This window comes from Vanessa cardui, chromosome 1 (assembly GCF_905220365.1).
Source record: "Vanessa cardui chromosome 1, ilVanCard2.1, whole genome shotgun sequence".
Classification (NCBI taxonomy): Eukaryota; Metazoa; Arthropoda; class Insecta; order Lepidoptera; family Nymphalidae; genus Vanessa; species Vanessa cardui.
This window is the reverse complement of record NC_061123.1, coordinates 8969460-8986857: the sequence shown is the minus strand read 5'-3', so window position 1 is coordinate 8986857 and position 17398 is coordinate 8969460. Positions and strand designations below refer to the sequence as shown.

The 17398-nt window shown below is 31.5% G+C and overlaps 1 protein-coding gene across 1 annotated transcript; it reads right to left on the bottom strand.

Moving 5' to 3' along the window:
• Nucleotides 1–313: 313 nt before the first annotated feature.
• Nucleotides 314–15639, bottom strand: LOC124532895 (probable peroxisomal acyl-coenzyme A oxidase 1). Its single transcript, XM_047108015.1, has 13 exons — nt 15432–15639; nt 11406–11565; nt 10888–11056; nt 10385–10508; nt 10063–10307; nt 9491–9651; nt 8931–9093; nt 8265–8455; nt 8017–8160; nt 7388–7493; nt 6863–7015; nt 799–915; nt 314–484 (listed from the first exon to the last, which is right to left on the bottom strand). Exons 1-13 carry the CDS (start codon nt 15553–15555, stop codon nt 341–343), a joined length of 2001 nt encoding a protein of 666 aa, XP_046963971.1. The 5' UTR covers nt 15556–15639; the 3' UTR covers nt 314–340.
• Between the last annotated feature and the right edge of the window lie 1759 nt (nt 15640–17398).

The following is a 17398-nucleotide window of genomic DNA, read 5'->3' as shown; positions in this document are numbered from 1 at the left end:
TAAAAAAAAAAAACATAATACTATATTATTTCTTAATGCGGTAGAAAAGGATATTATAATAATTACTTTTATTAATAAGAGGTATAATCTCAATCCTTGATATACAAGATATATATGAATATTTATTATATAAAAAAATAATATTATGTTTTGTACCTATATAATAAATATATCATATAATTTTCCTTATAAACAAATTGCACACGATCGATTCTGGTCGGGTTGCACAATATTATAATTTTGAACAACTTAATTATGAAGTACCTATGATGACAAGATGTTTAATGCAAAGCTACTTTAAAGTGAATTCCAAATGCAATACATATTTTCATATTACATGTTACAATTTACCACGTAAGAATGGTTTTAAGTACTTGTGGAACGATTGATTGACCGGTTCTGAGTTTAAAGGACTCTTTAAGGCCTCTTCCATGAGGCGCTCGTAAGCGCGTCCATCATAGGCTCCAAGTGTAGAATTCAGTATCTGAAAACAAAAAACAATGAAACATTCACTAAAATATGTAAAACATCATAAATTACAAAAAAAAATATAAATCACATTAAATAGAGTTCATTTAACCAAGAAAGTAAGTACGAGTAATGTTAAAAACATTTTAATGTAAGGACTTCTATCTCAATATTCCTGTATTGGAATATTGCAATAATTTTTTATTAGGTTCTATATGTTATAAATAAAAATATAGTAATTCGTTTTGATAATGTAATTTTTTTTTAATTGAAATAAATACTTTTTCTTCGTTGATTCGCAATAACTAAATTACTACCTCATCTACTAACCTCATCTCTAAAATCGAAACTGTCGACGAGACCGACAGCATTCGGTCGAATTTTCTCAAGAAGGTCTTCATATTTCTTTTGCAAACCACGAATATCAGTCTCAGATAGTTTGGTATACTGAAAAGATATAATTTAATTACAGTAAATAATACAAAACTCAATGAGAAATGCAAAAGGAAAGATTATTTAAAAATATCTTCTATGGAAAATATTAAGTCGTATGTTAAGATCGCTTAGTGGTTAAAACGTGTGAATCTTAACGGAATTTTACGGGTTCGAGTCCGAGCGAAATTCTTTATAATAAAATGGTAGATATTACGTGTGTTTATTATAAGATTGTGTTGAACAATTAAAGATGAGAAAAGAACATCGTCAACCTAACTTGATGTTTCATACGGAGAACGTATCTAGAAGACAGGACGCCTTTATAATTAATTGATTACAGAATCATTGTCACGGGTTAGTGTCTCACATGCTATGTCTAAATTTTCCATAGAATCGTATTTTATTTGTGACTTAAATAAATAAATTTTACTTGCTATGAGGTTTATGAGCATCGAAATTAGAATGATGTTCGGTATAGAACTAAATATGTCTAAAACTACGTGTTAAGCCTATTTTGTGTAAAACGTTGACTTATATAAAACGTTTATTAAAATTATATCCACTTTAGATATAATAATATTCTCGTAATTTAAGGATAGCTATTTTGCTGTCAATAAAAAGCCTCGTAATAAAATGTATTTCAGTAAATATATTTTTCGTTTTAATTATTAAAAACATTAAAGGTCATGAACCTTTTTCCATTCTAATAATAATTTAATATGCTATTAAATTAATACATATATTTAGTAATCACGCAATAAAAACGAGGAATATATTTCCTTATATTTTTAATGATGTCATCACAGATAATTTTTGGTATTCAGATAGTTTAAAAATATTCCACAATTAAATAAAAATTGTATTTATTACAGTATAAAACCGATGTTTTATAAAAGTTGACGAAATTTACGACTACATAGATAAACATAAAAACATGTTTTTTTTAGTGACCAATTTAGCATAAAAATTGCTACTATTTTAACCAGTTCCTTTAAATTTTTACTTTGGCTCATAAATACTTATTATGCATCATAACCGCTTATGAACGGAATTGATTCCGGTTCATTTTCTATGACAAATGGAAGTCAGCTGGTATTAGCTTTTTGTTTGCGAATAAATACGGACCATTGACCCCGTATATAGATAACTGTACCATAGACCTTATCTCAGAGGTCGAGATTATATGGCACAATAATTTTAAAAATTGAGTAACGTCCAGCGTTTATACTTTAAAATTAGCTACATGTATAAACACTTAATTACTAGTTTTGCGATTAGAAATATCCTAAGTATTTTCTAAAAAATGAACAAACAATTACTTTATTATATTATATTAAGATTTTGCCTAGATATGACTTTTAATTGATTTTCACCGTCAATTACACATAGAATAGGGAACATGCAAATATAATATTTATGGAAACGTTGCTTTTAAAATGTTAAAAAAACTTAAGAGAATAGCCACTGCAAGGTTTATATTTCATATAATTTTGTTTTTTAACAATAATTACGAAATAAAGTAACGTGAAACGCAACCTATTTCAAAAACACAAATTGGTCTTCAGTGACGTCACTCCTGTTATGACTACTTATTTGAGGTTATAGTTGTAAAAAAGTGAACATTGAAACGAAAACTAATTGCGTTTTTCGAATTTAAAAAGGAAGTTAGGGTTTGTCAAAGCAAACTCCAGATTTCTTTTATCAGCTTGAAAGCCACTTTTATCTCAGTTTTGTGTCAGAAGGTTCAGTCAAAAACCATCTATTTGAAAACTTTGTTGAAGTAGAAGAAATTTTAATTTTTTCCAAAAAAGTATCTCAAAGGTCGATAGAAAAAGCATGAAAAATAAGTATGAAAGCCAGTGAAAACAAGATCGGTCAATGGGCCAGTGACGGACAGAAGTGACGTCATACGAAATATAGATCCGTTTTCGCGCGAAAATTTAAATAGACATTTTGAAGCCGCATTTTTTGCCATAAATTACAATGTTTTAGATTTTTAATATACTTGTGGTCAATCCTATATGGAGTTCTTTAAAATAAACACAAACATAAAAATATTGCTTCTTCGATATTGGTTGATGTATAAACATACCTAATTAAATAAGTACAATGCGCTATGAAAGGTACTTGGTTTAAAAGAAGATTTATCTCTTCATCATGCTCTATTTCACTTCGTCAATAAGATAAATCAAATGACAAATTAGGAATAGTTTATTTTAGGAGAAATGTACAAACGTACGTACACACGAAGAATAAATTATTATAAATGAAACATACCACACACTTTCATCGAGTGCAGTCAACTAAAAAAATTCAACCGCAAACTGTAACATAATATTGTAGTATCGATTATACTAATAACAGTTCTGCCGGCACGTAATGGTGACCCATATCGATGTTAGATAAATCGATTTTTTGCGAGTACCGATTCTGATGTTTATGATAGACAATGTTATAGAATAATACCATCATGAATGCCGCGGTCAAAGATCAAAATTAAAAATAAAAATTATAAATGTACTATGATTAACCTCTTGTGTTTATAGCTTACGTGACGTAGATGGCGAGGATGATCGATATGTAGATAAACAGTTATGACTTTAAATAATTAACTGGTTATCCCCTGCGGCTTGTCACGCGTTTTTGTAGTAGTCAATAACAAAAGAGTGAAGAGAGACGGACAGACATAAAGACAGACATACTTTCGCATTTATAAAATTAGCATTATTGATAAGTTGTCTATTGATTCCGGCACGGTACAATAGACACACATTTCAACATGGAAAAACTAAAGATTTAAATATACAAAATATTAAATAAGGAAGAGCTGAGATGGCCCAGTGGTTAGAACGCGTGCATCTTAACCGATGATTTCGGGTTCAAATCCAGGCAAGCACCACTATATATATGTGCTTAATTTGTGTTTATAATTCATCTCGTGCTTGGCGGTGAAGGAAAACATCGTGAGGAAACCTGCATGTGTCTAATTTCATTGAAATTCAGCCACACGTGCATTCCACAAACCCGCATTGGAACAGCATTGTGGAATATGTTCCAAGCCCTCTCTATATTTACAGGATATTTACAGGCTGTTACTTACTTTTTTACTTTAAAATTAATTAAGGAAGTACCTATATACCTACATATATACGTAATGTGTTGATTTATCTATGTCAGACTCTATAATGATAGCCTAATAATATTTAAAAAAATAAACTAAACATGAACAAAAAACATATCAGTCATATAACAATGTAATTGTATATCAATAATTGCTCCGTATCGGTAAATATTAAAAAAAAATTCACGGCGTGGTGTGCATCAAAGTTTATTCTACCATACATAAAAAATGAGCTTATTTTTTGTTCGTGGTCTAAGCGTTCGTAAACGTGATCGTACATAATTATCTTTAATTTTACATTTTTTTTTTCTATTGTCGAACGTGAAATAGTTCTAGTATTAGAAACAAATATCAAGTCATATTTTGAGCCGGTGCCTGACGAGGTATACTACTTTCTTTTCATTTCTTATAGATAAGATCTTTGCAAACCTCTTAAATAACCCGGTTAACTAGTTTCATTAGTCTTGTCTTAACTTTAATAAACAATAGAAACTAGATCATTCGTTATGTCTATAAAGAAGGTTACATTAAGTAAAATATAGGACTTCAATCATATTCACTATCGTAATCATTCACTTGCACAAACCTGTATATACTTTTATATGGTAGGTATAGTGTGTAGTTTAAGAAGAAATATTTAACAGATTTTACGAACTTACTGATGCAGTACTGATTGGTTTTCTTATTTACTAACCTTAAAACCTTAAGTCGATCCATATGATATATTCAGTCTTAGTTACTCTGTTCGAAAATACCATAAACCAAAGCGACTCGAAAAATTCAATAAAACTTTATACAATAACAAATCTACAAGTATTTTAAATTAATATATGGACTTAATATATATTATGAATATATGTTGAAAATTCATTTTCAATTCAACTCTTTTTTTAAAACATTATATAATAATAACCTTTAATAATTTTCGTTTATAGAAAATATATGCGCAGTATAATTTAGTTACATTCACAAATATTTAGTTTTGAAAAGCTTTTAAAGAGCGCTATTAAAAAACTATCATATTATATTTGATTGCATACAAACTACATTGATAAATCCATAAATAAATGTTTTGACAAACCAATAAACATACATTCGATCCAACTTGATATTTTTAATTTAAAAAGATGTATTCGAAAACAATTTATTAGCAGTTTTGTTACCAAAAACGTTAAAAATTTCATTAAGTTTACATAATTTATTGGCGTGAATTTGAAATAATCAATATTTATAAGAAAATTATCATGTTACGTACAATTAATGATCTGAAATACTATAACTTGTCTAGATTAGAAAGCTGGAATCAATTTTAGAAATGACTAAGAGCTTAAACTAATTATTTTTAAATTAGTTTTTGGTTTATTATTGATTTGAAATTATTTTTTAATAGATATACTGTGTAAAATAACAGTGTAAAGAGTGGAAAGTTATTTTGCTATTTTATAATTAGATTAGCTATTGCTTGCGGCTTGACCCTCGTGGAAATTACTTGCACCTGAAATTTTAAACTCTATTTCACCTCATTTAGTTTAGATCCCAAATTCCTTCCTTAGTGGGTCTACTCAATAAAACTAATTCTAATTATTACTAATTCCAAAAATTGCAAGGCCCTAACTTTAATAGTTTACTCTCAGCGATGATGAATCGGTCAGACAGCACTTGTTATTTTACATATAAATACAAACAGAGTGAAATACAATCAACAACAACAGCAACAGCCTGTAAATTCCCACTGCTGGGCTAAAGGCCTCCTCTCCCTTTGAGGAGAAGGTTTAGAAGATATTCCACCACGCTGTTCCAATGCGGGTTAGTGGAAAAATACAATCACATTTTCTTAAATTATAAAACTTGATGCTCGGTTTTAATGGAAAAAAAAGGTAGCTTGCATGTATCGGGAGAAATTCATCAACGTCTTCCATCTTATACTCGCAGAAGAGCGCAATAAGCTTTTAATGTTATCCTAAAGAGGAGAGTACTTTTGCCTCTACTGAACAACATTCATGGCGCGTTCTAATGAAACAAAATTCTAAATTTATATTACAATTTTTTTTATCTATCGATTGATGGGTAGGATAGCTTTGGATGTTGTAGCCTTGGATAAACTAGCTAGCAGTATTTTCTGTACAGAGATTATCAGCAAGCTCCTTAGTAAGTGACAGTCAAATTGGCGCTACTTATATTGAATATCGGTATTAACTTCAAATGAGGTTTGAAATTCCGAAATATTGAGGACGTACTAGCAACGATAAAATCACAGGATGTTAATTATTCCGGTATCTACACCATACTACAACAAGAATAACATAACACAAACACATAAAAAAAGATTTATAGCTTCATTAGAAATAAAAAACATAAAATATTGGCTATAAATTAATTAAAAGGATCACCGGAAACACAAATGGTCGACTTGATTAAATCGAGTTTATAATCGTATAAATAACACAAACAGGATTATAAATACACATATATTTTACGATTAAACCGTTAAATGGCAAACTAATAAGGCTTGCTTACGTCCGTTAAGAGTATTAGTTTTTACATAAAATCTGTTACGTCAACATCTACGAATAATTCGAAATCAGTCAGAAAATAAAAAATATATACCATATATATAATATCCAGGTTGTGCCTCAAAGTGCACTGAGTTATATTTAAAATAAATAATAAATGAACTAAGTGCACTTGTAACTTTGTAACATAAAGTTTTTCACTTCGTCACTTCAATGTGACGTCCCTTGAAAATACCAATCGGGACAGATATCCCGGCGGCTTATGCATATGTTCTATTAATATTTCATTATAACTTGTCCGGTCGGTGATAAAATTACTACTCACCAATAATAGATCTCCCATCTTCTCCAATGTCCAGAAGATGAAGTAAAGTTCCAGAAGTTGATATAATACTGCTCGTAGGGGAGATGAAAGAGTAGTCGCTCTTTTTTCTACTTCTGCCTTGTAGACCGTAAGGACGATAACTCTAGCGTGGGCCTGAAAATAAATGAAAAATATTTACCACCAAAACACCATAGTTATAGGCATCATTTATCTATTTTTCAAAAGAAATTATATTTTTTACATAATTATTTTTTTGCAGAAAAATGACGCCCATAGACAAATAAAGTCAACAAGAAACTTACAGTTTCTGTATACCATTAAAAAAAACATAATTTTTAATCTACTCAGTGCTTAATGATATAAATATTCAAAACATAAACTTGTTGTTCAGAACAGTTAACGTTGTGTATATAATGTCACTGATCAGACTGTTCAAGTTTGGTATTTATTTTGTTAACATTAATTACATTTTTGGTTCTTTCCAAAAGCTATACTTTTTCTATAGAAAATAGAAATAAAGCTAACCTCAGCAGCTGCTGTTAGCTGGATAGAGGCTTTGTTCCAGGCGTCTTCAGGACTCAGACCAGATGCCGTATATTGTTCGAGGGCAGATACACTTGCTGACAACTTACTATAAAGAAACATATTTTTAATTTTATATTTATCCTATTTCTTAAGAGTCAAAATAATACCCAAATAAAACTTTTTGCTGTCTATAAAATATATAAATAATATATGAGTATACAAAGTGTGTAATAATCATGTTTATCAACAACAACAACAACAACAGCCTGTAGAATTCCCACTGCTGGGCTAAGGCATCATCTTCCTTTGAGAAGGTTTGGAGCATATTCCATCACGCTGTTGCAATGCGGATTGGTGGAATACACATATGGCAGATTTTCTATGAAATTAGACACATGCAAGTTTCCTTTCGATGTTTTCCTTTACCGCCGAGCACGAAATAAATTATAAACACAAATTAAGCAAATGAATATTCAGTGGTGCTTGCCTGGGTTTGAACCCGCAATCATCGGTTATGTTGCACGTGTTCTAACCTACATAAATAATGAAAACTGTGACATAGGTATATAGATACTGCATTAAAAACACGAACACGATTTTTATTTATTTTATTTTTTATTGATACATACCCTCTGGCAACTCTCTGAAAGCCGCTAATTATTCCATCGAGAGAGCTATTCCACGATGTTGGCGGCGATTTATCTTTGAGATAGGACATGGAGGGGCTCAATGATTGGCCTTTTAAAGCTTGATGCCATGCCTTGACTAAAGACCTATGAAAACAGATTGAGACAGTGTTATTACAGAAAAAAAAATTAGCATTCCAAAAACACACAGTAGAAAAACACGTTGGTTTTGTTATAAAAAAGAGGAATACCTAGCTGCCTGCAGTAGCAGAACTGTGTTCTCTCCCTCATAGGTGCACGTGGCAGTCGATACTCCATAAAGAAGCGGAAGGCAAGATGAAAGCATATAGCCGTGACCGCCGCACGCCATACGACACTTTTCTATAAGGGCGGTGCAGTCAGCAGAACTGACGACTTTCAAGGAACAAGCCAATGCATGCAACTGCAAATGAATAGATTTTATTTGTTTTAATACAGAAACAAATATTTTTTTTGAATTCTTGTAAATAAAGACATTGGAAACGATTTAATAAATACCTAATTGATTAATACTTATTAAACTAAAGTGAAGCTAAACTAAACAATGATGTATTTTACACCAAAATCTATGTTGTACGTGTTCTGTAATTCGATAGTATTTTATTAAATATGATTTGGAATAAATAAACGAAACCGATTTCTATGGATTAAAATATATTAAATGAATAAATTATTCTGCTTCATAATAAATCAATTAACAATGCTTGATGATATATACATATAAAAAATGGTCATTGATTTTAAAAGCAGATCCACTAACCCTATTAAACTTAAACTGTGCACTAAATTTAAAAAATTAAAAGTATTGAATATTTATCGTACTTCGATCAAATAACAGCTTGTCTTAAGAAGATCTCTTAATAGTTTAAATCTTTTACCTCAGGTAAATTATCCAACTGTCCTCGATTGAGGTCTTTGTTGACATTGCTGTATAAATCCCAAAGCCATCGCACTGTAAAATGATAAGCATGAGTCGTTGCAATTGCTATCAATAATTTATGTTGTTGTGTTACGTAGTCCAAGATTTGAGGTTCCGGTTCCCTGTAAACAGTAACCAAAATAATATGTAAACGAATGATGTCAGTATATCGAAGGTAAACAAATAAGTAAGTAGGTTAACAAATCCGCAAATTCAATATATACATAAGTTCTGATAAAAAAGACCACACATAAAGATATATCTATTATTATCAATTAATAAATTTAAATCTTATGCTTTTTGGTGGATTGCTGGTTCTTCTCCGTAGAAGATATATTCCACATATCCAGGGCAACTTTACGTTTCTTTTAAGATTAATTGCTCATATAAAAGCAAACAGCAGCCACTCTATCTACAAATATATATATATATATATATATATATATATATATATATATATATATATATATATATATATATATATATATATATATATATATTAATTATGCATGTTTTTACCCAGGTTTTGGTTGTGATTGTCTCCGAATAGCTGAATACCGGATGGCAATGGTCACGGCTCTAGCGAGATACTTCGACACTGTATCAACAATCATCACCCGCACATACACCATCGTACCGTAAGCGAGCTTACTATTTGGGGACGCTTTGAATGTGCCGTCCTGCAAAATTCAACAAATATAATTTTGCTACCAGAGAAAATATTAGGGAAATATTAGGTATTTAAAAACTTTCGTAAAATCATATAAGCCAATAGAATAGTAGACTAGTTTTCTATCTTCAATCTTATACCTCACAACACATATCGAATAAATGTATTTTCCAATTCTAGTGATGATGGCTATTCTTAAGGTAGACAAGTGTATAAGTGTATGTGGTAACCCAGGTGAAACCTCTTTTTCCTTCATAGCATAGTTCAATGAGATTGAAATCAGACACCACATACAAATCTAGGCTGCTAATAACAATTTCTTGGCAAGAAATCCCAAAACTTTATATGACTCGGTATTCGGCTTAACATGGTTCAATAAAGCCGTAAAAATTAGCAAATATATTTTTAAATTTGTCATTACCTTCAGTACTTGTGCATTTTTCATTAACATTCTTTCTCGCGGTATTCTTAAATGATCGAATCCAAGAAATCCATTATTAACTGTATTAAACCCAAGTTTAGGTCCGATTTCTCCAACTTTTATGCCTGGTAAAGGCATGTGAGTTTCTTCATCCCGAATCTGCACCATGAACGGTTGAATACCGTAACTCTTATCTTTTATGATCAGCTGCGCCATAACTACACAGTAATTAGCTGTGTGTGCCACTGAAAAAGAAGATAAACAATATATATTATATTTTTTAAACACCTTCGTCTATTCAGTATATGTTTCTGCTACTTACACCCTCCAGGCCACCATTTGTAAGCAGTCAGTGTAGGGCTGTTTAGAATAAATTCTTCTGTGTTGGCATCGTAAGTTGCTGTAGTTTCCAAGCCACGAAGGAAAGTACCATGCCCTAATTCCGTCTGAAATAGTATTTATTAGAAAATTTACTGAATTAATTAATATGCGTAATACCTATTTGTCTATGGCATTTTCTTCGTGACTATGTTTAAAAAACAATAAGCATCTAATTATAAAACGTAAGTGACAGTCAACTGATTACATATCATAAACACTGATCTACGAAGCAGACGCCTCCTAAAATGACTGATGAACTGCAAGCGCAGCCTCCAGTGACCCATGTTCAAAATGAGATGTTGGGTCACAGCTGTATGTGAAAGAATCTTTGGTGCATCGTGAAAAAATTCTACGCCCAGTAGAAAAGATTGCGAACATGTGTAATTTTGATGATGATGATAAGTGCCTAATATCATAGTGATAATTTATCTTTATATACGATACCTGGGCATAGGTTCCCATAATTTCCATATTATTAGCTCTTCTCAACCAGTACTCTTTCTGTTCTTCAGTACCCTGGCCCATAATGGCTATGATGAACATTTCGGAGTGGAGCATAAAAGGCGAATTGTCTTTAACAATTGCAGCTGGTAGTGAATTGCGAAGATTCGCCCTAAAACATCAAAATTCTAACATAAATAGCTATTCCTGAAATAAAAATATGTTTGCGGTCTCCCGTACAAAATAAACTAATAATGTAGAAGCGGACAAAATTAATACCAATATCAATACCAATCAATAAAAATAAAAAAATCAACAACAACAATTTCCCACACTTGGGCTAAGGCCTCCTCTCCCTTTGAGGACAAGATTTGGAACATAAAAAGAAGCACAGAAAAAAAATCGATGAATCAATTTTTTATTATTTCAAATTACTATACAATGCAATACATATCGCAAATATCATACTTCTATCATCATACATTTTGCTAAATAACTTTTAAATCATCAATCACACTTACCGAATTTTCTCATCGAAAGGAATAGTCGTGTCTGTATATTCTCGTAACGCTTTGTATAACAAAACAGATTTTCGTACTGCATTCTCGTACTTTTCTTTATGACTAAGATAGTCTTCAGGTATCTCATCTCGAATACCTTTTACACTTAATACCTTTTCCTCTAAAATATATTAATTACTTAATTAAATATACAATTTGTTGGAGATATGGATATTCTGATTAGCCTAAAGGTTTCTAAAGAATGCTTCCAAGTCTGCCTTTTGTCCTAAGGTCACAACATGACCCGTATTTCTGTATTTATTGAAAATTAAAAAAAATGTTTTTACTATCAATAATTATCTACAAAAAATATATACAACTATTCTACACTTTTGTATTTAAAGTTGAACTAATTGTATGACAAAATCTTCAAAATGCATCGCCAATATTGTAATATTTTGTTTTTTATCTACATAGCGTTGACATTAGTGAATACATGTAATAACAACAAGAGTGTTGTTGTTATTACGAGTGTTAAGAAATAATCGCAAGACCTCCCGAACATCGAGCGCTACCAAGAATTACCATACCGTGAGAAATAATCACACCATGCATTCCTTGAAGCTACCACCTGTTGCCAGCGTCGCTGCTTTGTTTCGCAAGACCTCCCGAACATCGAGCGCTACCAAGAATCACCATACCGTGGGGACCATTCAGTGATTTACCGATTTCGTATATAAATATGTAATTCAGACTACAGAACTTCACTTTTTGTTCTAACATCGAACAGACTGTCACGTATATTATAAATTAGAAATAATTAATTGTTAAATTAAATTATTTAAATAAACGTATAAGTTAAATTCGTTCGGTTTCATTCTGCATCCTCAACGGCAGCCCTACGTAATTGGCGCAGTCGGTAGGATGCTCGCGGAACGTTTCGCGTAGAAGATTTCCGTAATCGCGTGAAGCCCCGCCGTAGCTTGTCTAGCTGCTGCATCCGTAGCATCCGAATCTACGAGTAGTGCTGCACGAGAGGTATCCAGACATCGATAACGCAGAGAGACCGAAACATGTTCATGTGAGTACACTAGATTCTTTTTAGTGGTTGCTCAATCCTAGCCTAACTAACCTGTGTGTTAATAAAATTTGCCAAGATTTTTCATTTAAGAAAATCGAAGGAACCTAGGATAGTTATTAGTAGTAGGCAAACTTTCGTAGATAATAGAAGAGATATTAGTTTAAGTAGTATAGAAGAACAAACGGAAATGTCTGAGTTAGACACCATTTATAAAGCCTTAAGGTTGGTACCCGAGTTCGACGGGAACCCAAATGTACTTACTAGATTTTTAAAATTATGTGATCAATTGGTAGGACAGTTTTGTAGTGATAGTAGTAGTGAATTAAGTAGGTGTGCTCTTCTCAACGGAATTCTTAACAAAGTAACAGGCTCTGCTGCTCGCTTAATTAATTCTAATGGGATTCCATCCGACTGGCAAGGCATTCGAACTGCTTTAGTGAACAACTTCGCGGACCAACGAGATGAAACCGCTCTATATAACGATTTAGCTATTTTATCGCAAGGTTCAAAATCCGGGAACCCACCCCCTACGAACTACTTTAAATCTAAAGAAGTAAATTACAATAGTTTCATTGACAATTCTATATACGATGAATATGCCGATTATTACGATCCTTATTTAACAGAGCACCTATTGCAGGAATATATACTAGATCACCGTAAGCGAATGTTAAAGGTATACGAAATCATTAATGAAACCGCCCTTCAGCGTCGTACTGAAATAACCGAGAACATTAATAGAAATGGCATAAAAAATAAAACATATGCACCTGATCAACGAATCTATGTCAGAAATCCCCTAGCTAATAGACAGAAATTAGCTGCCCGCTATACGAACGATACGGTTGTAACAGATTTACCTATACATATTTATACAAAGAGAAAGAGAGGACCCGTACCCAAGTCGCGCCTGAAACGGGTACCTAATCTCCGGAAATTTAGATTATACGGACGCACTAAAGTACGAAAATGCCATTGCTATTCTACAAAAGAACGAAAATAACTTAGCCATTGAAATAAATCATCAAATAAGTTTAAGCAAGCAGTGGGCATCTCAGAGTTCAAATGTTACAGATAGGATAGTAGAAAACCAGAGGAAAATAGAGAACATTATTAAAACCATCTTAGATAATGATGTTAGGAAAGAAGAAGATGCAATTAAGTATTTTCATTTAGCCCAGCTACTTACAATACTAGGTGATGACATAGACAATTTGTCACAAGAGTTGTCAAAACTACAGAATCTATTGGCATTCATAAGAGCTAAAAGCATCCATTATTCCGTTCTCGATTACGACACTTATATAGTTATGTTAAATAAACTAAAAGGTTTATACAATTCAAATGTAGTGCTAGATATTAATTTTAGGGAATATTTAGATCTATTAAGATTAGGATATTATTATAAAGATAATGATATAATCTTGGTAATTAAGTTTCCAATCATGAATCCCAATAACTACATCCTTTACAAATTGTCCTTAGCCCCTAATAGTAATGATAAAATTATAATCCCTACCTATCCATACGTAGCAATTAACGAGAAAGATCTACTGTATATAGAGACAGAATGTCCGAAGTACAGTCACGGTCATCTTTGCGAGGACAACTTAAACCGACACTATGGAGAGCAAACGAGCTGCATTCAACATCTTATACTCCAGCAACATATCCATGAAACCTGTCGGGTTACTCCAGTAATCTTATCTTCTCAAGCCATGGAACAATTGGATGATCGTCACTATGTTCTGAGCTTTCCCAACTTAACGAAAGTTCATTTAACCTGTTCTCAAGATCAATACAAAAACCTTCTCGGAAGCTATCTAGCTGAAATACCTAAAGGGTGTGCTCTACAAACGTCCATCTTCATCATCACTAACCACCATGATCAAGTAAAAGGACAAGTTTTGAAAATGTTGAATATAGAATATAGTAATGAAGATCCATACAAAGCGACAGCGAAGAACATCTTGAAATTGAACAGTATAGATTTGACTCACTTACATTCAACCAATACCAGGATTGCCTCTCAAGAACCAGTGACTTTGGAATTGTCGAACTTAGACACGCTCTATCACACGACTATACCTGTCTACCTACTCATCGGTGCATCAGTACTCACTATTAGCATCGTCCTCATTCGTCGCAAATGTATGCATTTAAGAAATACCAACCAGAAGGACAATGAGGCAACCAGAACACAAGAAGTCCAGGACAGCCCCAGAGATCCTATGTCTCTATCAGCACTATTTTCGACAAAAGTCTCCAAATAGCTGCTGATCCTGCGGAGGGAGTTGTTAAGAAATAATCGCAAGACCTCCCGAACATCGAGCGCTACCAAGAATTACCATACCGTGAGAAATAATCACACCATGCATTCCTTGAAGCTACCACCTGTTGCCAGCGTCGCTGCTTTGTTTCGCAAGACCTCCCGAACATCGAGCGCTACCAAGAATCACCATACCGTGGGGACCATTCAGTGATTTACCGATTTCGTATATAAATATGTAATTCAGACTACAGAACTTCACTTTTTGTTCTAACATCGAACAGACTGTCACGTATATTATAAATTAGAAATAATTAATTGTTAAATTAAATTATTTAAATAAACGTATAAGTTAAATTCGTTCGGTTTCATTCTGCATCCTCAACGGCAGCCCTACGTAATTCGAGCACGTACTTATTACTATAAACAATTTCTTTCTTAACGACAATTTTAAAATATAACTATTTGTTTAGTTCCGATAATTGCTATAATATTTCGAAAGGCGCTCTTTTTTAATTTATGAGGCACATTAAGGCGTCTTTAATTAAGGTACAATCAACAGGTACAGGTAAATACATAAAACAAAAAAAAAAAATTAAACTAATGAAAATAAATTCTTCAATTATTTTGTTGATAAAACAGTACGTATTTAGAATAACATATAACTACATATATTTTTATCAGAACGTTATCTTACCAAGATCTCGTCTCCTTTTTGTATTAATTTTTCCATCATCTAACAAATTAGTCAATTCTTCCACATTAAAATTACACTTTTTTCTTTCATTTCTCAAATCTTCGTTAACGTTTGTTGACGCCATGATACTTTCACTGCACAAAACAAGTATTACACTAGAAGGTGTCGTACGTTTACTGATAATTCTGTTATTTATGTTCTGATAAGTATTTTATAACATGGCGGATATGACTTACATAATATACACTAATTGTCCTAACAAAAAAGAATGATTAATTACTTTGCCTCCTCACGTTTATTTATTAGTCTATGTAAATTAAAGTTATAAGGTAGTATTAAAATCTTTTTGTGTCGTAAATTTATCTTGAAAAATAACGTTCAAAATGATTATGTGAAGGACTGATTCTTAGCTAGATTTTTTTTTCATTGCTCATTATTAATAATGATAAATTATTCAGAGAAAATTGCCTCGCAGAATGCCAATATCTCCTAAACTTTCTAAAACACCGCCACAGTTCAGCCATTTTGTACACAATATTTTCAAATCATATAACAACAAATCTTCCTCGTTCGATTTGTACAAACCACATCATAATCTGTTGAAAGAAGTTAGCGGATGTACAGACAGACTAAGAAAGCTGCATTGTTTTTTGTCTATTTATAGATATATATAAATGTTTAAAATAGTATAAATACAATAAAATTTGATTTAATTGTATAGTTGAACATTCATTTTATAAATCTATGAAAGATTACGATAAGATAAGATGATCGTTATAAGTTTATTAGAAAAACAAATTTTGGATACACTGCTTGCGTCAATATAAACTTAAAAAAATATTATTATGACTCGTTATATTATATTAAATACATATATTTTGTAATTCATTGTTGTTTGTAAATCTTTAAGAATATAATTCCTTTTTTAAAACGTTTTTTTTTTTTTAATTTAAAATTTTTAATCGCCTGCATTTAACTTGACGATCAAAGACGAAATCTTTATTATACATCTCGATGGAGTTCAACATTATGAGGTCTATGTTGATTCATTTTTCTGACGGAGGGAAAGTATCTTTAATCTTTTTTTGCTACGGGACCATTAAAAATTGTGTTAGATTTTCACAAACCCTTCCTATGCCTTTGTTAGGTACTAAAGATATCATGACTAGACTTATGATATAACCTGTTTTGTATTTATTAATAACAGTATAATAGTAATTTAAACGACGATGAATAATGATATAAAACTATAATTACATTTAAATATATGGAAACATCAGAAGCGATACTCAAATTTTATGCGTATTTTATAATATATTGATAGTGATTATTTTTTTTCCCCTAATTGGCCTAACACGTACCTTTAATAGCAATTAATTAAATAGTAAAATCATAAATACTTCCCCAAAAACCAGTAGCAGGTAACATCCCATTGTGTAATATTCAAGATCAGAATTTTGTGATATATTTTATAACTAAACAGAAAAGTGAATTTATTTTAAAACAACTATTTTAACTTTTACGAACACTATCAAAAACATGATGTTAAAATGATTACACTGTTGAAATTTATTGTTTGTTACCGTCATTGGAATTGGAAATGCTAATTAAATAAATTTACACTTAAATTTATTTATCAATGAAGTCAACACATTATAAACTTAAAACCGTACACAAAACGTAAACAAAAAATACAGTATAGTCTAGTCAATAACATTGAAAATAGTGCAGTGAGTATTAATGATGGACAATTAATACATATTTTTTAAGTTATTTCAGACCGCACAAATGTTCGTCGCTGCTAAAATAATTAATTTTATCAAAAGCAAAAACAAATAAACAACTTTAACATTAATTGACACCGATGGACCAATTACTTCGGGAAAATTATAATCGATGGCATTCATTAAGGAAGCACTTCTTAAATGTTAATTAAAGAGGAGTGGTTAAGTGGAATAGTTTTGCAG

What these genes read in the sequence shown, in the direction of transcription:
- LOC124532895 (XM_047108015.1), bottom strand. Translation starts at nt 15,555, where the DNA reads ATGGCGTCAACAAACGTTAACGAAGATTTGAGAAATGAAAGAAAAAAG. An exon ending in CTGCTACTGCAGGCAGCTAG is followed by an intron (nt 8,161 to 8,264) that starts GTATTCCTCTTT and finishes CTGTTTTCATAG; the next exon opens with GTCTTTAGTCAAGGCATGGC. An exon ending in TTTCAGAGAGTTGCCAGAGG is followed by an intron (nt 7,494 to 8,016) that starts GTATGTATCAAT and finishes GTTTCTTTATAG; the next exon opens with TAAGTTGTCAGCAAGTGTAT.